This window comes from Hyla sarda, chromosome 5, assembly GCF_029499605.1.
Source record: "Hyla sarda isolate aHylSar1 chromosome 5, aHylSar1.hap1, whole genome shotgun sequence".
Classification (NCBI taxonomy): Eukaryota; Metazoa; Chordata; class Amphibia; order Anura; family Hylidae; genus Hyla; species Hyla sarda.
Genome location: NC_079193.1, coordinates 33760757 through 33784680, shown reverse-complemented (window position 1 = coordinate 33784680; position 23924 = coordinate 33760757). Strand labels below are relative to the sequence as shown.

Here is a 23924-nt window from a genome sequence, read left to right as displayed (position 1 = left end):
ATCCACATGTCCCACTCTCTGAGGAATTTCGCATCAGCAGAGTTAGCAAGGGCATAAGTTCTCTCATAGGCACAGGAAAGGTTTACATATGTCAAAATATCAGACAGGGTAGGTACTGATGTGGACTTCCACTTTCTAGCGATGTGCAGTTTAGTGGACATGAAAAGGTGAGCCATCAGTGTTCTAGCTGTGGAGGGATAGTCTTGGAAGTCTATCAACAGCAGGGCAGTGCACGGTTTTAGCGGAATCTGAAGGCCCAGGAGCCTCGTGGCAACTCTACCTATACTCTGCCATAGAGGCTGGATAGCAGGGCAGTCCCATAGCAGATGAAACAGCGTTCCGACTCCTCCACAATTTCGCCAACAACAGGGGGGGCAATTTGGGTCTATTCGGTGCAGTCTATGGGGAGTAAAATACCATCGGTACATTGTTTTAAACATCGCCTCCTGATGGTTCGTACATTTGAATGTAGATGATACGAGTCGGAAGGCCGCCTGCCATTGCTCCAGGGAAAACTCACTGCCCAGGTCACTCTCCCAACGTTGCATAAAAGGAAACTTAGATATTTCTGATTTGTTACCCAACAGGTCATAGAAAAAGGTGATGCCCCTCGTCTGGCTATCAGACACGTTAAGAAAACCTAGGAGTCTCGGCGAGACTTTGACCTCATTCAGAAGCCCTTTGTCCAGACAACTTCTTATTTGAAGACTTCTACAGAATTCCTTATTAGATAAGTGATATTTTCCCCTAATTGTAGAGAAGTGTACTGAGCTGTGATCATCAAGGATGTCCCTAATCGAGTAAATACCGGCAGCATGCCATCTTTTAAGGTCTAGGTCAGGTATATAGAGTTTTAGCAAGTCCAGAGGGATCACCGCTGGAGAACATGGGGGGCTCTGAGGGACATGGCGCATACAATCCCGCCATATTTTATCTGTGGTAGTAACCGAGGAGAGAAAGGTTTTAGGCAAAATATTATGGGAGGCTGGCACTAGGAGTCTCGCTTTTAAGGAACAAGCATTATTGAGGTGTTGTTCCAATTCCACCCATTTTTTATCAGACGATCCGGACCACCAATATCTTGCCTGATCAAGGACAGAAGCTTTATAATAATCTTCTACAAGTGGTCTACCCAGTCCGCCACTAGGTTTTTTTTGGGTCATAACTCTCCTAGGAACTCTCGGCCGTTTTTGGGTCCAGATAAACTTATCTAGAATGACGTCTAGAGAACGAAAGAAGGAGCGAGGAATAGCAATAGGTAGTGTGCGAAATAAGTAGAGCAGTTTAGGCAGTAAGAGCATCTTAAACGCCGCTATTCTCCCCAACCAGGACAGGATATGTTTGCTATAAGACGCAAAAGCTGTCGTAAACGAGGAAAGGATGGGTAGAAAGTTGGCGCTGAAAAGATCAGAAGAGGGACAAGTAAGTTGAATACCCAAATAGGAGACAGATTGATGCTGCCAATCCAGTGGGAACAAAGGTCGGATGGAGGATAAGAGATCAGAAGGAACGCACACGGGTAAGATTTGGGATTTGCTGACATTCAGTTTGTAGTAGGAAAGATCACCGAAGGAATGGAGCTTGTCAAAAAGGGCTGAGAGGGAGGGACCAGGGTTCATCAAAGTCAGCAAAATGTCATCCGCGAAGAGCGCAAGTTTGTGTTCTGTTGGCCCTACCGAGATGCCCGCTATGTTACTATCCTGTCTGATGGCTTGCGCTAAGGGTTCTATGGTGAGGAGAAAGATCAGTGGGGACAGGGGACATCCCTGCCGTGTTCCATTTGACAGGGCAAATCTATCAGAGAGGGCACCATTGGTGAAAACCCTCGCAACTGGATTAGAGTAGAGAGCCTTAACTGCAGATAATATCGGGCAGTCAAAGCCAAACTTTCGCAAGGCCGAAAAGGCATAGGACCAATTTACTCTGTCGAAAGCCTTTTCAGCATCTAATGTTAGGAACACGGCAGGGAGGTTAGCATGTTCACAGTATTGCATCAGGGAGAGAACACGCCTAGTGTTGTCTGGAGCCTGACGACCTCTAGTGAAGCCCACCTGGTCTCTACCCAACAGTCCCGGTAAATATGGGCATAAACGTCGTGCTAGGATTTTCGCGTACAGTTTAACGTCACCATTTAAGAGAGATATGGGGCGGTAGTTAGCAGTCGAGTCAGGAGATTTACCCGGTTTTGGAATAGTCGTGATCAAAGCGTCTAACATGTCTGGGGGAAGGGAGCCCGATGTCATAGCAGTGGAGAAGATAGATTGAAGGTAAGGTAATAAAGTAGGAAGAAACCGTTTGTAGTATTCGTTAGGGAGTCCGTCCGGTCCAGGGGATTTGTTATTGGGCATAGATTTAACAGCATCAGCTATCTCCTGGGTAGATATGGGAGCATTGAGAGCAGAGAGAGCAGTAGGAGAGAGTTTGGGAAGGCGCAAAGAAGAAAGAAAGTCATCTATGGCAACTTGTTCAGGTTGTGGACAGGTAGGGTCTGACTGTTATATAAAGATTTGTAATAGACTTGAAAGGCATTTGCTATGTCTCTGGGAGCCTGTTGGGGTTGTAGTGTTATAGGGTGTTTAAGGCAGGAGATTCTTTGTCTATAATGGGCGGGTTTCAACTTCCTAGCAAGCAATGACCCAGTCTTGTTGTCCTGGGTATAGAACTTTACCCTAGATTTTTTCAGAGCTTGTTCATTTTTATGTAGCAATAGTCGCCTAAGGTGAAGTCTCTCATGGGTGAGCTGGCTATCAATGTCTTTAGAGAATTTGCATTTAAGAAGAGACTCTAAAGTGGCAATCTTATTAAGAGATTCATTAACCTCTAAGTTCCTCTGTTTCTTAAGTTGCGACCCCAACTGAATAAACCTGCCCCGGACAACTGCTTTATGGGCAAGCCACACAGTCATTGGAGTGACGTCTGCAGTGTCGTTGAGGGCAAAGTACTCAGCTAGAGCGGCATTGATAGTGGCTGAGTGGTCAGTGTGGGCTATCAAATGGGTATTGGCACGCCAGACGAAATCACTGTGCTTTTGGGTGATATCTTGTATCGTTATACCAACGGGGGCATGATCAGACCATGTTCTATGACCAATGCTGGAGGAAACAACCCGATCAATAAGATGTCTATCAATTAGTATCATGTCAATTCTCGAGAAGGTATGAAATCTTGGGGAGTAGTAAGAAAAGTTGCGTTCTGAAGCATGCTGTAATCGCCATATATCAAAGAGATCGTTATCAGCTAAAAAGTCTGGTAAGTAAAATGATCTGCGGGTCGATGGAACCGACTGGTCCAATGAGGACGAAACTACAGAGTTGAAGTCCCCGCATAGAATAAGGGCACCTCTACGTACAGAAGCAATTTTGGTCATCAGTGACTTCAGAAAGCGACTTTGTCTCACATTGGGGGCATATAGATTAACAATAGTATATTCAACATTATCAAGTAGGCAAACTAATATTATGAATCTGCTCTGGGGATCAATAATTTGGTGAGTAATGGAGACAGCAATATTGTTACTAAAGGCTATCATAACACCTCGTTGTTTCTTACGGTAAGAGGAGTGTACAATAAGTGGAAATTTATTGTGGCGTAAAGTAGGCGGCTTTTTGGAGGACACATGGGTCTCCTGGATGCATACTATGTCTACAGGCGTCCGCGTCACTTCTCGCCACAAGAAGCTCCGTTTGTAAGGGCTATTCAACCCATTGACATTGAGAGATAAAATCTCTATACCCATAGCATAAAGGGGTCAAAGAGAGGAGAAAAGACAAAGGTGAGAGAAAATAAATAAATAAATAAAAGAAAGCAGAGAAGGAGGAAAGGATGCACACTCTGGACGTAACGCTCTACTATGCGAAGAAACAGTGGCTCCAGCTAAGCAGTCAATATATACTCTCTAGTAATACGACAGCAATATTTGTACAGAACAGGTAAACAACTGAACAGTAAGAATAATAGCAAAAATAGAACTGACCGCAATCCAATCTAGTTGAATTGCTCTCAGGGGGTACGTGTACAACTAGTGTCAATGAAAATATCACAGCGTGTGGAGCACTCAAACATATTCTCTAACAGGGCACTATACCATACTCTGAAACCGGATTCAAGTGGTCGGCATGGTATCTCCATTTGGGGAACGAGGTGGGGAGGACTGGTGATGTATGGAGGTCTTGAATCCCCAATCGGCTAGTGATTTCAAACCGCTTTCCACAGTTGAGAAGGAATGCATCTTGTTGCGGTATGTCACCAGCAGCTTTGTCGGGAATCCCCAGCGATATGGAATATCTAATTTGCGAAGTTCCATAGTCAGCGGTTGCAGGTTCCGTCATGCTTGTAGTGTCGCGGACGACAGGTCCACAAAAAGCTGTATATCTTCATATGGAGTTGGCATATATTTGTGCTTCCTAGAGAATTGTAAGACCAGGTCTTTTGTCTTAAAAAAGGTGTATCTATCCAGCACGTCTCTGGGAAGGTCATCAGGTAAGGACCTAGGTTTTGCCACTCTATGAGCCCGATCTATGCTGTATTCAAACGGCTCCAGGTCAGGTAAAAAGTGCTTTGTTAAATCCGTCACGTACTTTGCAAGCTGTGAATTGGGAATAGCTTCTGGGATACCCCGGAATTTAATGTTGTTGCGCCTATTTCGATCCTCTGCGTCTACCGCTTTGGCGTAGATGGCGCTGACCTTGTCATCCAGAGCATTGTGGGCATCCACAAGGCCATTGTGGGCAGAAGCAAAGGAGGCCATTTTAGTCTCCACATGTTGCACTTTAGAATCAAGACCTTGTATGGATTGCTTTATAGGTACCAGGAGGGAGGAGAAGTCCTTACTGATAGATGATCGAAGGATCAAAAGCATTTCTTTCAAGGTGTTTTCAGACACCATCTTATCAGAGGCCTGGTACGCTGCAAATAAGTCAGCCTCCTCTGTTGGGTTGACGGCTAAGTCCCTCGATTCTCCCTCCCACTCACTGCCCGATTCAGCGTGGAGTCTCGGCCTCTGCTTGGCGGGACTAAACTGGGGAGAGGAAGATGTCAGTCCCGGGGCCTCGGGTCCCTCCCGCTGGAGATCGGAGAGCTCACCTGGTAGCAGAGGCAGCGTGTCGTCTCCCGCGGCCGAGTCTCCCAGCACAGGCTCCGCCGGGTGGATCGGGGAGCCCCAATGACGCGGCAATTCACAGTCCTTCAGGGCTCGAGTAGTAGGTAAGTCTCTTGTCTGACCTCCGGTATTGGTTTTCCCCAAGCGCTGCGGCAGTGGGATAAGGGACTTGTGAGCGCGGGGATCTTCTCCATGCATCGGAGGGGAGTCGGCGCCATCTTGCTTCGCGCGTCCTCTCTGCTTCCCGGCACTGAAAAAGTTCTTTAGGGACCCGCTATCGCCCTGGTAAGTATTCCTCTTCCTGCCGTAGGATGCCATGGTGGACCAGGTGTCCTTTGCAGTAGCTGAGATGGTCGCTGGCAGGTACTATCAGCAAGTATAAGAGCGCTGTGCACGGAGCTGTTCTTTCAGGCGGCCATTCAGTGCAGCGGCCAAACCACGCCCCCTACTTATATAGGTTTGATTTTGTTGTACTTATGGAAAAAATCATAACTACATGCAGGAAAATGTATACGTTTAAAATTGTCATCTTCTGACCCCTATACCTTTTTTATTTTTCCGTGTACGGGGCGGTATGAGGACTCATTTTTTGCGCCGTGATCTGAAGTCTTTAGCAGTACCATCTTTGTATCGATGGAACTTTTTGATCGCTTTTTAATAATTTTTTTATTTTATAAAAAGTGACCAAAAATACGCTATTTTGGACTCTGGAATTTTTTGCGCGTGCGCCATTGACAGTGCGGTTTAAAGGAGATCTGTAGTGCTCTGAACTTTATAATAAGTTTACAACAAGTTTTAGATCGCGGGTGGTCCGAGCACGGGGGCCCCCCCGTGATCTCCTGTACGGGGCCGCAGCAATGTACAGGAAAGGGGGCGTTCCGTTCCTGCATGACACAGCAGCCGGCATGCCCCTATGGGATTCCTGTACAATGCTGCTGCCCCGTACAGGAGATCGCGGGGGGCCCCAGCGCTCCGACCCGCCGCGATCTAAAACTTATCCCCTATCCTTCGCATAAGGGATAAAGTTCAGAGCACTACAGATCTCCTTAAATTAACGATATATTTTTATAGTTCGGACATTTCCGCACGCGGTTTATTTTTATTTACACTGGGTTTTTTTTATGGGAAAAGGGGGGTGATTCAAACTTTTATTAGGGAAGGGGTTAAATTATCTTTATTCACTTTTTTTTCACTTTTTTTTTTTTTTTTTGCAATGTTATAGCTCCCATAGGAGACTATAACACTGCTCACACTGATCTTTTACATTGATCAATGGTTTCTCATAGGAAACCATTGATCAATGATTCTGCCGCTTGACTGATCATGCCCTGATCTCAGCGATCTGACAGCGAGGAGGAAGGTAGGGGACCCTCCTGCTGTCTTACAGCTGTTCGGGATGCCGTGATTTTGCCGCAGCTATCCCGAACAGCCCCCTGAGCTAACTGACATTAGTTTACTTTCACTTAAGACGCGGTGTTCAACTTCGAACCATGCGTCTAAAGGGTTAATAGCGCGCAACACTGCGATTAGTGCTGCATGCTATTAGCCACTGGTCCCAGCCGTTGCTAGGTGCCGAGTGACCAGCGTTATAGAAAGTGAGTGGGCGGAGGGCGTACAGGTATGCCCACCGTCCCCAACAGATTAACCAGGGGGTGGCATGCTCCGCTCCCATGCGATGTATATTTGTCCCGTACTTTCATTTTCGAATCCCCCACCAGAGCCCTGAATGGCCGACACAGAATGGTCATTCAGGGCTTTCAAATGGGTTTTTAAACTCATAGCGTGCGGATCCTTATTAAGATATCTGGCCAGGGAATGCAGCGCAATGCCGCCCGCTTCCCTGGCAGTAGCCATCCCTCCTATTACTGCTTAGCCCTGGCTGGCCGGCTCTCTGAATCATAATCCGCACAGTATGAGTGTAAAAACCCAGTCAAGTCTGTTCTATGATGGGAATAGTAGTAGTCCCACAGCACTGCAGGAGTCCATTGTTTGCACCTCTTCTGAGCATGGTCAGAAGTAATAACAGATCAAAAACAGGTTTTTAAAACCGGGTGCAAATGGATGACATAAAAGGCTCATCCATTTGCCACATACTTCAAAGATAAATTTAATTTATCCGTTTCTGTTCAGTTATTTTGACGGAGAAAAAAAAATACTGCATAAATACAGCAAAAATACTGCATGTCTTTTCTCTGCAAAAAAATTGAATAGGAACCAAACAAGTGCAAACGGGTGACAAAGAAATGTAAAAAAAAAAAAAATCCCATTCACATCAATGAATCTGCGGTGGCCCAGTATGGAAGTTGTTCCCCTGTACCCTTGCTGCCCTGTCAGGCAGCCTCCCTTCAGTGTCCCCTCATGTATATATTTTCTGCCATATATTATATTGTAAAATGTGTATAGAAGTGTTATTGCTTTAAGAAATGTTAACATGTGATCACCAGTTGTCATGTGAGTAGTCATGTGAGTGTAACCCAGGAGGTATCGGTGACCAAGTGACCTAAAGGTGACCTATGGGACCCCACCAGAGTCTCCCCTTTAAAAGCCCTGGGAGGAGTCTCTTCTCTCTCTTAATTCCTGAGTCTCTCAAGTCAAGCCTAGGAGTGTGTTTGGTGTCATAGGAGGCTTCAAGTCAGTCCTGCAGCCACAAGCTACAATTCTACAAGTAAGCTAAAGTCACAGCTTAGTCAGTCTCAAGTCAAGTCAGTCACTGTCATCTATTGTCAAGTCAGAGTGGCCTGCGCTAAAATTGTCCCAATCTAATGCAAGTCCCAGCAAGCCCTTAAAGGGGTACTCCGGTGAAAAACTTTTTTTTTTTTTAAATCAACTGGTGCCAGAAAGTAAACAGATTTGTAAATTACTTCTATTAAAAAATCTTAATACTTCCTGTACTTATTAGCTGCTGAATACTACAGTGGAAATTCTTTTCCATTTGAAACACAGAGCTGTCTGCTGACATCATGAGCACAGTGCTCTCTGTTGACATCTCTGTCCATTTTAGGAACTGTCCAGAGGAAAAGGAAATCCCCATAGCAAACATATGCTGTTGTGGACAGAGATGTCAGCAGAGAGCACTGTGCTCATGATGTCAGCAGAGAGCTCTGTGTTTCAAAAAGTAAATAATTTCCTCTGTAGTATTCAGCAGCTAATAAGTACAGGAAGGATTAAGATTTTTTAATAGAAGTAATTTACAAATCTGTTTAACTTTCTGGCACCAGTTGATGGTTTTTCACCAGAGTACCCCTTTAAGGTCTCTAAAGGCACTGGTCACGCCTGTGGGCCTGGCTGAACTGTATAGACTGTTCCATCTGTCACTCAATAAAGCTACCATTGTCCGTAATTTGGCATCGGAGTCATTATTGCCCCCGTGCCTAGCACAGGATCCAGCGGTATACCTTCAGGTGGCATGAGGATAAACCACACCCTGGCATCACGAATACAAGGGGTTAATGCAATCTGCCCCTACGGTAATCCCATCTGCCCTGCATCTCACACCCCATACTACAGATCTATCTACAGCCGTTTGAAAAAGCCTTGAACAGATTTGAAAACCTGCATGAGTTAACGGGGACTGACATTGATGTGAACGAGTCCTAACATGTCCATATAGTTGCACAATGTTATCTTTTTTTTATACCTCATTGCTACTGTATAGGCCGATCCAAAAAGGCTCCTTATGTTTGACCAAGTGAAGTTTTAGAAAAGATGTGGTGTACTCGTCTAAGATGCTGGCTAGCTGTGAATTATCCTTCAGGCACTCCTGACGCGCTTCGTCCCAACTCCTCTTGGTTTTATCAAACTTGTATCTGGCATCTCCATAGTTATAGTAGCCATGAGCAGAAGGAGTGGTTGGAATAACCAGAAAACTTGGATCTAAAGCAAAGAGATACAAATAAAGAGATTAGCAGAAGGCAATAAACTATTACATTACAGCTTTTAAAGAGAAACTGACAGCTAGTTCACCCGCACTAAGCCCAATATACTGAATAGCTTTAAAAAGAGGGGTCATTCACATTTGTTGATGAAGCATTTTCAGATTTCTGCCTGTTTATATTTCCGTAGCTTTTGCACAGCTCTGTGCAATGGAGGTGGAGAGCCGGCTCGCTAAGCTCCCCTGCCTTCTCCATTTTTACTGCTCGGCCCACCATCTTGCTGAATATGCTAACATCTTCACTCTCACTAGGACATGAGAACATGGACATGAACACTAGGACATGAGAACAAGGAGGCAGGGGAGCTTGGCGAGCTGGCTCCCTGCCTCCATTGCGCACAGGAGTGCAATAGCTATGGAAATAAAAATGTGAGTAATCCTTCTTTTTAAAGCTGTTCATCTGCACTATACCCAGTATATTGAGTTTAGTGAAGGTGAACTAGCTGTCAGTTTCTCTTTAAGTCTAAAATAAAAAATGCATTTATGAAAAGGCATGAGCCATATTTGGTTTGTGACCTTTTTGTGCAGCTCTTTACTCAACCCCCAGTTTTGCCAGGAATGGCTTCAAAATCTTGGCCCATTCTAGGCCCATTTGGTAGGACAATCCCACAATAATATGGGACAATAAAAAAGGTAGGTGCAAGACACTATGTGAGCTCTGTAGGCGCTGCTATTTGATTACGCTATAATTGTTCCCATGTGATTAGCAATAATATAATGGCTACTTTAGTTCACTGAATGAATTGGTATCTGACATTTTGATTACACATTGCACATGATGGTAAAACTGACTCTTTATTCTGTGGGTCAATACAATTAAAATGATACCCATGTTTACGTAGTCTTACTACTGCTTTAAAAAAATGTAAGTAACAAAATCAGTATGCTTAAAATTGTCCTATTCTGACCCTTATAACTTTTTATTTTATATTTTTGTATACAGGGCTGTATGAGGGCTCATTTTTTGGCAGCGTGATTTGTGGTTTTTATCAGTACCCTTTTTGTTTTGTTGGAACTTTTTGATCAAATTTTATGACATTTTTTTCTCATTTATATTTTTAAAAGGTGTCCGGATCATACAGGAACCTTGAGAAGACACCTTTATATTTAGTTAGGTAATTGCTGATCGTGAGAAGACAGAATGGTGAGCTGTGTATACACCACAATAAAGTTACATTCAATCAGGATGAGTGTAATGTATACGAAATGTAAATGTATGTAAGCTGAGGGTTTCTATCCCTCTAAGAACATTCTCTTAGACGCACGCTAAGCAAGTAATAATGCTACTGGTGGGCCGGTTGTACTTTAACCTTACCTTCCTGAATACTCTATCTCCTGAGAGTAGTACTCCAAACATATTGTAGTTTGGATATAATTACAAAGTTGGATATTATACTAGATCAGGCCCTAATGTTGATATAGTCTACTGCATCACACAGGACAGAAGAACTTTTGTCATCTCATCATCTACTGCTTTTTAATATGGAGCCACATGGTAACAACATTAAAGGGGTTGTGCAGCAAAAACTAAGTTATCCCCTACTCACAGCATAGGGATTAACCCCTTAAGGACCAGGCCAATTTCCACTGTAGGACCAGAGCGTTTTTTTGCAACATCTGACCACTTTCACTTTAAGCATTAATAACTCTGGGATGCTTTTACCTTTCATTCTGATTCCGAGACAGTTTTTTCATGACATATTCTACTTTATGTTAGTGGTAAATTTTTGTCGATACTTGCATCATTTCATGGTGAAAAATTCCAAAATTTGATGAAAAAATTTAAAATGTAGCATTTTTCTAACTTTGAAGCTCTCTGCTTGTAAGGAAAATGAATATTTCAAATAAATTATATCTTGATTCACATATACAGTATGTCTGCTTTATATTTGCATCATAAAGTTGACATGTTTTTACTTTTGGAAGACATCAGAGGGCTTCAAAGTATAGCAGCAATTTTCCCAAAAATTTTCAAAAGCAGAATTTTTCAGGGACCAGTTCAGTTTTGAAGCGGATTTGAAGGGCCTTCATATTATAAATACTCCACAAATGACCCAATTATAAAAACTGCACCCCCCCCCCCCCAAAGTATTCAAAATGACATTCAAAGTGTGTTAACCCTTTAGGTGTTTCACAGGAATAGCAGCAAAGTGAAGGAGAAAATTCAAAATCTTAAATGTTTACACTCGCATGTTCTTGTAAACCCAGTTTTTGAATTTTTACAAGGGGTAAAAGGAGAGAAATCTTCCTAAAATTTGTAAAGAAATTTCCCTCGAGTAAGGAAATACCTCATATGTGTATGTCAAGTGTTCGGCGGGCGCAGTAGAGGGCTCAGAAGGGAAGGAGCGACAGTGGGGTTTTGGAGAGTGAGTTTTTCTGAAATGGTTTTTGGGGGGCATGTCCCATTTAGGAAGCCCCTATGGTGCCAGAACAGCAAAAAAAAAACACATGGCATACTATTTTGGAAACTACACCCCTCAAGGAACGTAACAAGGGGTCCGCTGAGCCTTAACACCCCACAGGTGTTTGATGACTTTTCGTTAAAGTTGGATGTGTAAATGATTTTTTTTTTCACTAAAATGCTGGTTTTCCACCAAATTTTAAATTTTTACAAGGGGTAATAGGAGAAAATGCCCCCCAAAATTTGTAACCCCATCTCTTCTGACTATGAAAATACCCCATGTGTGGGCGTCAAGTGCACTGCGGGCGCATTACAATGCTCAAAAGAGAAAGAGTCATATTTGGCTTTTGAAAAGCACATTTTGCTGAAATGGATTTTGGGGGGCATGTCCCATTTAGGAAGCCCCTATGGTGCCAGAACAGCAAAAAACAACAACACATGGCCTACTATTTTGGAAACTACACCCCTCAAGGAACGTAACAAGGGGTCCGCTGAGCCTTAACACCCTACAGGTGTTTGACGACTTTGGATATGTAAATGATTATTTTATTTTTTTTACAAAAATTCTGGTTTTTCCCCAAATTTTACATTTTTAAAAGGGATAATAGTAGAAAATGCCCCCCAGAATGTGTAACCCCATCTCTTCTGAGTATGGAAATACCCCATGTGTGGACGTCAAGTGCACTTTGGGCACACTACAATGCTCAGAAGAGAAGGAGTCGCATGTCGCATTTAGGAAGCCCCTATGGTGCCAGGACAGCAAAAAAAAAAACACATGGCATACTATTTCGGAAACTACATCCCTCAAGGAACATAACAAGCGGTACAGTGAGTTTTATTGCTGAAGCCCGGATGATCGGGGGGAAAGTGTCACACTGAGTGGTGGTATCCTTCCCTATCCCCCTCCTGTTACACACTCTGGCACCTATAACTCCAGTTTCTTGGGAAGTCTGGCCTGATCTTTCCCGGTCGCCAAAGATCAGGACCTTTAGGACTTCTTCTCGGAACTGGAGGAATGTCCCTGTGTTGCCAGTGTGGTGTCCCGGTACCGCATCCTATACGGTACCTGTGTATAGGTCCCCATAGCCAGAGTCCCTAGGACGTCGGGGTCCTTCTTATCTAGTTCGCCCCTTGTCACCTCTCATCTAGAAATTAGTAAATCTAGCAGTTTATTGAGGATTTATATAAATGTAAATGTACAAATGTATATAATTGGTTAATTACCTGTACAGAGCGTAGCAGGACCTGCGGATCACGTGATCAGGTAAACTCTATGGTTTTTGCTTAAGGACCTTTGGAGGTCCCTTTGACGTATTGCACCTATCATTCCTTGTAACGGTGAGTGACAGATATTCGGACCAATTAAAACGGCCCTGCCCATATAAGGGAGCGGCGGCCATTGCTCACTCTCTTGTTCCCGGGCTTTGGTGAGAGAAGGATCTGCGCTGCTGTCACCAGTGAGTTTTAGGCCTGAGCCTTGCGGCAACGGCTGATCATTACAAAACCGTGAGTGTATCAATCCCTAAGCACTCTGCAAGATCACCGGACCGTCTCAATCCCCTAAATCCGTACGGTTCTTCACAAATTACCCTGAATTCAGAGACTTATAGCAAAAGTCAAGGTCCGCAACAACTGTCAGTCACTGAAGTGTATAGAGACTGTAGTGATGAGACTGTTACTGTTCATTGGATGTACCGCAAGCCTTTAAGTAAAGTTTATCCAAGTTCAAGTTCAGCTACCTTCAGTTATTATTTGCATGCACCTATCGTTACTGGGAAGGGCGGCGATTGGCTGGATAATTACCTCAGCATACTAGCCCTCAGCCTGGCGTCACGAACTATAGGGTTAACCTTAACCCCTGATATACTCAAGCAAAACCCTGACTACACTACCACTACCCCAGAGGCTTACCACACCAGCGTACTGGGACAGTACAAAAGCGTTGTACATGGCAACCTGTACCAAGTAGACCGCAACTTTTTTGTACCATACCCGTGTTTTCCGCATGGCCATGTATGGCTTGAGGACTTGATCAGAAAGATCAACTCCCCCCATATACCGATTGTAGTCCAGAATACAATCGGGCTTGAGGACCGTTGTTGTGGTACCTCGCACAGGGACAGGTGAGCTGCCGTTGCCATGAATAGTGGTCAGCATAAGGACATCCCTTTTATACGTATACTTGACCAGCAACAGGTTTTCATTGGCAAGGGGACGGGACTCACCCTTGGGCATAGGTGTCTGCAGAAAATTTAGAGGGAGGCCTCTCTGGTTTTTCCACACAGTCCCACAAGCGGACATGGATCTGTCGGCAAGGGATGTGAACAGAGGGATGCTGGTATAAAAGTTGTCCACGTACACGTGGTAACCCTTATCCAGCAAAGGGTGCACAAGCTCCCAAACGATTTTCCCGCTAATACCCAGAGTGGGGGAACAATCTGGGGGTTCAATACGGGAATCTCGTCCCTCATACACTCTAAACTTGAGAGTGTACCCGGAGGTACTCTCACAAAGTTTATTGAGCTTCACGCCATACCGCGCCCGCTTCGAGGGAATATACTGGCGGAAGATGAGTCTCCCCTTAAAACTGATAAGAGACTCATCGACCGAGAGCTCCCTGAGGGGTATGTAGGCCTCCAAAAACACAGGAATGTAGGATCTTCATCGTCCTCACTGACAGATTCGGAGTCGGAGGCAAGAAAAGCGTATGCCTCCGCTGCCAAAAATGCCTGGCGAGCCATCGCCTTTTTTCTACGGTGGTGGGGGGGGGGGGTGGGGGTGTGTGTGTGTGGGGGGGTTGAGTATGTAGTGTGTGTGATTGGTGTAACTGTATGGGGGAAAAAAATAATCTGCGGGCAAATGCAGCGCCCTGAACCCCTAATAGGCCCGTGTCACACTAAAAAAAATTGTGGCGGAAATTCTAACTATTTTTTTTACTTTACTTTACTTGTTAACCCTACCTGTCCCTGGGGCTGTACTCTCTCCCTGCTCTAAGGGGGGTCTTCCTCTGTGAGGGGCTCCGATCTTCACAGAGGGGGGGGTCCCTGGCTCCTTCTCGCAGCTCTGCCCGCTGAATGAACTCAGGGGGCAAGCAGAGCCGCGAGAAGGGGCCGTTAACCCCGTTAATCGTCCGGCCAATAGCAGCGATCCTCGGGGGGGTGACGAAATCGCCACCTCCCCATAGATACAGAGGGTGATAGGGAGTGTATCCTACACCCCCGATCACCTTGTATCTCCGGGTTAGCACGTGACCCGCATCACCGGAATAGCCGAGAATCGCAAGTGTGAATTCACTTGCGATTTTCGGCGATCGCCTACATGGGGGGGTCTGATGACCCCCCCAGGCATTGGCGCGGGGTGCCTGCTGATCGATATCAACAGTCACCTTGGTCTGGTCCCAGCCCGGCGCACGGCAGGGACCGAAATTCCCACGGGCGTACAGGTACGCCCTTGGTCCTTGAGTACCAGGGAGCAAAGGCGTACCTGTACGCCCTTGGTCCTTAAGGGGTTAAAGGGGTACTCTCCTTTAAAACTTTTTTTTTTTTAATCAACTGATGCCAGAAAGTTAAACAGATTTGTAAATTACTTTTATTAAAAAAATCTTAATCTTTCCAGTACTTTTTAGGGTCTGTATACTACAGAGGAAATGGTTTTCTTTTTTGAACACAGAGCTCTCTGTTGACATCATGACCACAGTGCTCTCTGCTGACATCTCTGTCCATTTTAGGAACTGTCCAGAGCAGCCTATGTTTGCTATGGGGATTTTCTCCTACTCTGGACAGTTCTTAAAATGGACAGAGATGTCAGCAGAGAGCACTGTGGTCATGATGTCAGCAGAGAGCTCTGTGTTCCAAAAAGAAAACCATTTCCTCTGTAGTATTCAGCTGCTAATAAGTACTGGAAGGATTAAACATTTTTAATAGAAGTCATTTACAAATCTGTTTACATTTCTGGCACCAGTTGATTTAAAAGAAAAGTTTTCACCGGGAGTACCCCTTTAAGTAGCTGATCTCGGGGGGGGGGGAGTAGGGGTCAGCTTGCTGTACTTGTGTATTTCCGGCTCTCCCATAAAGATACATAAAGAGGGAGTGCCGACCCCTGGTCCGTTCATGAGAAAGGCTGAAGCACCATGCAGGAGATTGTGGTAAGCCCGCGATCATCTACTTATCCCCTATCCTGTGGATAGGGCATAAGTTAGTTTTCGCTGCACAACCGCTTCAGCTTTGGATATGCTGTAATGATCATGTCTAGTTTATGCGTTCTCAGGCCTTGAGGTGTTGCCCCTATTCCTGAGGCTTTTTAAATGGATTGTGTAGAAGAATGCCCATGCTGCCTGCTCAAACTGGTGCAGGGGGTTAATACGTGACATTGTCGCTCAGCTAATCATTGGCTGAGGTGGGACACTGCTGTGGCCATTGATTGTCAGAGCAACAATTTGGCATATTGACCCTCAGCACCACGGAGTGGAGCGCAGCTAAGTGTCATAGACGAATAACAGATGCAGCAGAAGAGCAAGAGACATAAGGACAGGTTTTTATTTTTTTTAATTATTTTAAAAGACAGCCTCGGCATGTTTTTTCTTTTTCTTAAACATTCCACTGCAGTGCCCCTTTAAGGATCCACTTACTATCTTTTAGGGGCTTGTTACTGTATATTGTTAATGCTGTAACATGTTCCCTCTGTGTGTTTGTCCTATGTCCTGCTGGCATTCATGTTGCGCAGTTTAGAATCCGGTATTGGAAAGCCTCTCTGGTGGGTTGCAGAGTTTTTGCGTTTTGAGTTCTCTGGTCCTGCTTGGTTCCCTGTGCTGTCCTGTTTATTTGTTCTACTCCTCTCGCTGCTTGTCATTTGCGCTACATTTTAGCCATCCCGCAGACTTTGGCTCCATCGGCTCCTGTCTTTTTCTGATGAGTTACAATTTTAAAGGGGTACTCCACCCCTACACATCTTATCCCCTATCCAAAGGATAGGGGATAAGATGTCTGATCGCGGGGGTCCCGCTGCTGGGGACCCCCGCAATATAGCACGCAGCACCCACCTGTTACTGCTCCGGAAGCGCTGGAGGGTCTGCTCCAGACCACGGGGACGGAAGATCGTGACGTCACGACTCCGCCCCCATGTGATGTCACGCCCCACCGCCTCTATGCAAGTCTATGGGAGGGGGCCCTGAAAAATTCTGATTTCGAAACTTTTTTGAAAAATTGCTGCTGAACTTTAAAGCCCTCTGATGTCTTACAAAAGTAAACACATGTCTACTTTATATTGTGTGTATATATATATATATATATATATATATATATATATATATATATACATAGCATATGTGAATCAATATACAATTTATTTGGGATGACCATTTTCCTCATAAACAGAGAGTTTCAAAGTTAAAAAAATGCTAAAATTTAAAATTTTTCATCAAATTTTTGCATTTTTCAACAAGAAAGTATTGACAAAATTGTACCACTAACATAAACTAGAATATGTCACGAAAAAACAGTCTAGGAATCAGAATGAAAAGTAAAAGCATCCCAGAGTTATTAATGCTTAAAGTGACAGTGGTCAGATGTGCAAAAATGGGCTGGGTCCTTAAGGGGATAAAATGGGTACTCCAGTGTCAGAAAGTTTGACAGATTTGTAAATTACTTCTATTTAAAAATCTTAACCCTTCCAGTAATTATCAGCTTCTGTATGCTCCAGAGGAAGTTGTGAAGATCTTTCCTGTCTGACCACAGTGCTCTCTGCTGACACCTCTGTCCGTGTCAGGAACTTTCCAGAGCAGGAAAGGTATCAGCAGGGAGCACTGTGGTCCGACTGGGAAGAACTACACAACTTCCTCTGCAGCAAACAGCAGCTGGTAAGTACTGGAAGGTTTAAAGTGGTGCTCCGGTGGAATTTTTTTTTTAAATTTTTTCAATATTCAAATCAACTGGTGCCATTACAGATTTGTAAATTAGAAAAACAAGTTCCAGCAGTAAAATGACTTCTCCTTTATTTTATCCAAGTTAAAACGTCAACATAGGATGGTCTTAAAAACATCAACAGCAAGGTAAAAACTCAGGAAACGCTCTGCATGACGCGTTTCAGGTCATGTGACCTTTCTTCAGATACATGACAGGTAGTGAAGAGGTGTGGGTTATATGTGGCTAAACAGAACAGGTGCACTAATAGTGCACAAGGGATTAACCCTGTTGGTTCCAAATCCTTATTCACCTGTCCACTGAAAATCATGACTACAGCATGACAATATGTTCCATAATGGAACTATAGAATATAAGCTCAAGGGTAGAAAAAAACAAAAAGAAAAACACGACATAACACATTGTGATATATATATATATATATATATATATATATACATATATATATATTAGTGCAAGATAACATACGATCCTAAATTAAGACCATACAAGGACGGACACAAGAAATTGATTGGAAATAGATCCGCGCTGCCGGTCATCAAAAGATAAGGTAGGAACAAGGGGTATACATAAACTTATGATTTATTTCTACGCACAGCGAGTTTAAAGGCCGGAATGGTCTTTTCATCAGGCGTTAGACAATATGGGTAAAAAAAAAGGATTTAAATCACAAAAAAATGTATTGCATCTCCCACCAGTGGACACAAATATTTGCTACTGATGGGGAGGACTTAGCCCCCATTAAAGCTCCTGTACTCTGAACATAAAATTGTTCCTGAAAACTGAAAAAATTATGGGACAAAATTTAAGAATTCTAGGGTAAATGGAGCTTATATTCTATTATGGAACACATTGTCATGATTTTCAGTGGACAGGTGAATTAGGGTTTGGAACCAACAGGGTTAATCCCTTGTGCGCTATTTGCGCACCTGTTCCGTTCAGCCACATATAAACTCAACCTCTTCACTACCTGTCATGCATCTGAAGAAAGGTCACATGACCTGAAACGCGTCATGCAGAGCGTTTCCTGAGTTTTTACCTTGCTGTTGATGTTTCTGAGACCATCCTATGTCGATGTTTTAAATTGGATAAAATAAAGGAGAAGTAATTTTACCGCTGGCACTTGTTTTTCTACATGTACTATTGGAGGCTCCTTGGAGATGATTTGGTGAGCTGACTGCACATTACACTTTTCAAGATTTTTAAATTACTTCTATAAAAAAAATCTTAATCCTTCTATTACTTATCAGCTGTTGTATGCTCCAGAGGAATTTGTGAAGTTCCTACCTGTCTGACCACAGTGCTCTCTACTGACACCTCTGTCCGTGTCAGGAACTGTCCAGAGCAGGAGAGGTTTATTATGGGGATTTGCATCTACTATGGACAGTTCCTGACACAGACAGAGGTGTCAGCAGAGAGCACTGCGGTCAGACTGGAAAGAACTACACAACTTACTTTGGAGCATACAGCAGCTGATAAATAGAATATATTATTTAAATAATATTTAAATAGAAGTAATTAACAACTTTCTGGTACCAGTTAATTTGAAAATATTTGTTTTTTACTGGAGTACCCCATCAAATGTTGATCTGGCGGCAGGAGGCTAGTAAGGGGACCTCCAACGCCATTTGAACTCATCGGACCCTACGATTGTGCTGTGGGGTTTGATGATCAGCACAGGACAATAAGCACCTGTCATTTATTCTTTTTGACACTGTGATTAGCATTGATCTTAGCCTCTAAAGGGATAATAATATAATATGATTGGGATAGGGATAAGGCTATCCTTCATATAAGATAGGGATAGGCATAAGGCTATCCTTCATATAAGATAGGGATGGGCATAAGGCTATCCTTCATATAAGATAGAGATAGACATAAGACTATCCTTTATGTAAGATAGGGATAGGTATAAGGCTATCCTTCATATAAGATAGGGATGGGCATAAGGCTATCCTTCATATAAGATAGGGATAGACATAAGACTATCCTTTATGTAAGATAGGGATAGGTATAAGGCTATCCTTCATATAAGATAGGGATAGACATAAGACTATCCTTTATGTAAGATAGGGATAGGTATAAGGCTATCCTTCATATAAGATAGAGACAGGAACTATTCACAGTATTTACAATATTGGGCCGACACATTCTATGTTTCTATCGTCTGCTATATATCCTCTAAGCAGAGAAAACCAATAGAGGATGCAGGGGTTGCAGTCACATCCAGGCCCTGCTGATTAAAAACATTCACATGAAATCATTTTTTCACCATGTCTGAACTTACCCTTATATTTCTGGCAGATGTATCCTTTGTTCAGACTACAATCCGTGTCAATCCAGGTACCAGCGTTCAATAAACCCCCACGTTGCAAAGCCACGCATTCAGAGTCAATCTTAAAAAGATTAAAGTTTTTATATGTTGTAAATAAATATATAAATAACAAGTTCCTAAATGTATGTCTTTATGAAAGATGTCTATTTATATGGTTTTTATTTTTATTCGGGAAGTCTGTTAGTGATTTCGGACTCATGCTGGCCTGGCATTAGTCTGAAATCTCAGCCTGTGGCCGGAACACGTGACGAGCACAGGCCAGACGGCTGCTGTTACTACTACATGGAAATCAGCCACCCAAAATTACAAGACTTCCCACAGCGCCCGACGGCACCCGATCCCCCCAGTAGTTATCAGGTAGCCCATGGCAAAATTTACACATTATCATGTATATCCAATACAAATAGGGTGGACTGGGTTAGCTTTCTGTATTATTATTATTTATTTATTTATATATATAGCGCCTACAGATTCCGCAGTGCTTACAATTATGGGGTACAAACAAAGACAAGTATCAGACATAAAATTACACAATAACTATTCAAACAAGAGGTGTGGGGATATATTGAGGATATGTTGAGGCCAATTAGAGACTGTTATAGGCCTGTCTGAAGAGATGTGTTTTCAGGCCATGTTTGAAACTATGGATGTTGTTGTTGAGTCTGAGGGATTGAGGGATAGCATTCCAGAGAACCGGTGCAGCACGAGTGAAGTCTTGGAGACAGGAGTGAGAAGTTCGGATTATAGAAGATGTTAGTGTGAGATCATTAGCAGATCGGAGAGAACGTGTAGGATGGTAGACAGAGATGAGAGAGGAGATGTAGGGAGGTGCAGCATTGTGGAGAGCTTTGTGTGTGAGACTGAGGATTTTGTACTGTATTCTGGACTGAATTGGTTACCAGTGTAGTGACTGGCACAGGGAGGAGGCGTCGGTGTAGCGGCTGGAGAGGAAGATGAGTCTGGCTGCAGCATTAAGGATGGACTGGAGAGGAGAGAGTTTGGAGAAAGGAAGGCCTATTAGTAAAGAGTTACAGTAGTCAAGGCGGGAGTGAATCAAAGCAATAATGAGAGTTTTAGCAGTGTCAGTAGTGAGAAACGGGCGGATTCTGTAAATGTTTTTGAGATGCAGGTGACAAGAACGTGAAAGAGACTGAATATGGGGAGTGAAAGACAGATCAGAGTCAAGTATAACTCCAAGACAGCGAGCCTGCTGCCAAGGAGTTATGGTAGTACCACATACCGAGATGGAAATGTCAGGGTTAGGTACAGTATCAGTTGATGGAGAAAAGACAAGAAGTTCTGTTTTAGAAAGATTTAGTTTCAGATATGAAGAGGACATGATGTCTGAGACAGCAGAGAGACAGTCACTGGTATTCTGTAGGAGTGCAGGGGTGATGTTGGCGGAGGAGGTATGTGGTTTATCAGTTATGATTTGCACTCTGAAAATGTGCAACAAAGTACAATGCAAGTGAATGGGGTTCTGTAACTAGGTAGAAGGGAACGGTAAAATTGATCTCGGTGACTGGCACTATTAACCCTTTAGACCCTTTAGGCATCTGAAATGTAAAAAATGAGGCATCTAAAATGTAAAAAAAAGTATAAGAATAAAGATGGCATGTCAGATTTACTGTATTTTGAACTCCGAAAAAATTATTGCCCTACAAAATTGTGCAATTCCATTCAAAAAAATTAGCTGGGTCATGAAAGGGTTAACTATATGTTATAGGGCGGAAAGGGGTTAAACATGTTTGTCTTTAAAGTGTACTGTATGGCTGAGAACATTGTAGCGTACTTCATACAACATCTAGCGTCTTCTACAACCCTTTCCTTGTCCCTCTCTAGGTGTGAGTAAAGGTGAGCAAGCTTTTCAAAAGTTAGGATCGGCTGGTTCGTCAAAATTTTCAAAAAAGTTTGGTTTGCGGAGAACCTGTTCGGCAATAATTTAAGCCTCAAAACATGTGTATAACACTGCCTAAGAGCTCTAAAGCCTAAAGTCTATAACACAGCTAGGGTCACAAAGGAATGTATAAAAGTGGTTTGAAAGTGGTTGGCTGAGTTCATGTAAAAGTTACGGCGTCCTTCATGTAATCCATATTATCTAACACTTAAATAAAGTGGCCTAAAGTATCCCTGGTTGTGGAAACATGCCTCCATGTGTTAAAAGGGACACAGAGATATTGGAAGACGAAATGGCTTTTTCCAAGCATTCCTAAAATGACTGCTTTTGCAGGATTGGTATCCAAAAATAGTGAAGAAGAAATAGCTTTTCTATGAAAAGCCCCAAAAATAACAAAAAATAAATGGCTTGTATATGTGTAGGCCTGTCTGGTAGTAGCAGCAGCAAAGGTAATGGTGGAATGGTGGGCGTTGTAGCCTGAAGATAAAAGGCTGTGGTGGGCTTGTAGGAGTTGTAGTAGCTAGGGGACAGCAGGTAGTGGTGGACTGGTGGGAGTTGTAGTAGCCAGCAGACAGCAGGTAGTAGTGGATTGGTGGGAGTTGAAGTAGCCAGCGGAGAGCAGACATAGGTGGACTGGTGGGAGTAGTAGTAAAAGCAGGCATAGGATGACTGGTGGGGGTTGTAGTAGCCAGCAGACAGCAGGCATAGGTGGACTGGTGGTAGTAGTTGTAGCCAGCAGGTGGTGGTGACCTAATGGTAGTTGTAGTAGCCAGCGGACAACAGGTGGTGGTGGTCTAGTGATACTTGTAGCCAGACCTTGTGATGCTGCTCCATGTGCTTATGGCTATGCCTTTTTTTCAGAGATGGCACTGTGCCTAGTTTTCTGCATCTGGTAAGATAGAAAAGAATCACACCACACTGCTGTGATCTGTAGTGCAGCAATTGGATACAGTAATGCAGGTGACAGAAGGTCACTGTCTGAGGTAAGCCCACTGCGCAATACTTTGCTCAGCTGGCTTTATATTGCAATGTGATAAGTTTTATAGGTGCATGCTGCAGTCAAGCTGCTGGGATCTGTAGTGCACCAAATCAATACAGTGATGCAAGTGACAGGAGGCCACTGTCTGTGGTCAATCCACTGATGCTTTGCTCAGCTTGCTTTCTATTAGATTTGTGAAGGTTTTCTGGGAATAGTAGTTCCTCAGCTTTCTCTCCAAAATGGCAGCTGCAACAAGGTGCCTCTTAAACCCACCCTTATGCTGCCTCCTGATTGGTCTGGGAGCTGAATGCCCTGATTTAATCTTAGTGTTCCTATTACCTACTCCAGTCATTCAGGGGCCAAAACATCAGTTATTCCTCATCCCTTTTGCTAAAAATAGTGCTGTTGTCAGGCTCATGTGGGCTGACCTTGGCAAAGTTCAAAAGTCTGGTAAGCCACTTTTTCCCTTGAGCTCAGCTCGTTCATCTCTAATTGTATCAATAACAAATAGTAATACATTTCATTACATATAGTCAGTGTATTTATAAGTTACTGTTGCCTATATGCCTACAAAAAAATCAGCCAATGCACATACAAAAGTAGAAAGTGATTCAGGCCCCTGCATTGTTAATAACTATTGTTATATATTAAACTGTGTAAACACAAAGAATTACTTACAGGATTCCAAGAAAAGCGGTTTGGCCGACCGTTGGCCCAGTTGGTAAAATACACTCCACTTTGATCCGCCCAAACAAAATTGTTTGTCTTAGCCAGGTTATGTAATCCAATCCACACATCAACCATGATGTTTTTTAAATTAGACATCAAAAAAGCTGAAATAAAACATATCATATACATATCAGGCTACGGAAAAATGCAATGTCATTTAGATACATAGGGCATTAGAGCATTTTTTCTGTCTATGTTTTGGCGCAGTTCAGGCACAAAGCTACACCCCCTACCAGTAGGTGTGGGAATCACTTCTACCTTCCGCAATTCAACCTTTAACCTCTTGTGGTCAAGAGCTGAGTGCGGGTCATAGCTGGGTGGTCCTGGAGGCTATCTGCCACCAGGATCCATCTCTAATGCCACACATCACCGATCACAGTGATGCCGGCTTTAACCCATGGACACCGCAATCAAATTTGTTTGTAGCGTCTAAAACACAAGTAAAAATGTCCCGGCAGCTCAGTGAAAGTAAAAACACATAACCTGCCAAATTCTGGACCCGGGAAAGTGTTTACTTCCCTCCCTCACAAGCGTCTAGAAAAAGTGTATGTGGTAGAGCTTTTCCCACCACAGCAGAGCTACGCAAAATTTATCATCCTGCTGCACCTTCTTGATAAATAAGATGCACGCTAGTCA

The 23924-nt window shown here is 43.5% G+C and overlaps 1 protein-coding gene across 4 annotated transcripts in view; it reads right to left on the bottom strand.

Annotated features, from left to right (window-relative positions):
* The window catches only part of LOC130273044 (macrophage mannose receptor 1-like), a 227650-nt gene that overhangs the window by 57618 nt on the left and 146108 nt on the right, over positions 1-23924 (bottom strand). For all 4 annotated transcript variants that reach the window (XM_056519204.1, XM_056519205.1, XM_056519206.1 and 1 more), the window contains exons 22-24: positions 23238-23392; positions 19636-19744; positions 8736-8971 (exon numbers count right to left, since the gene is read on the bottom strand). In XM_056519204.1, coding sequence (XP_056375179.1) covers positions 8736-8971; positions 19636-19744; positions 23238-23392 — 500 coding nt within the window. The remainder of the gene's footprint in view (positions 1-8735; positions 8972-19635; positions 19745-23237; positions 23393-23924) is intronic.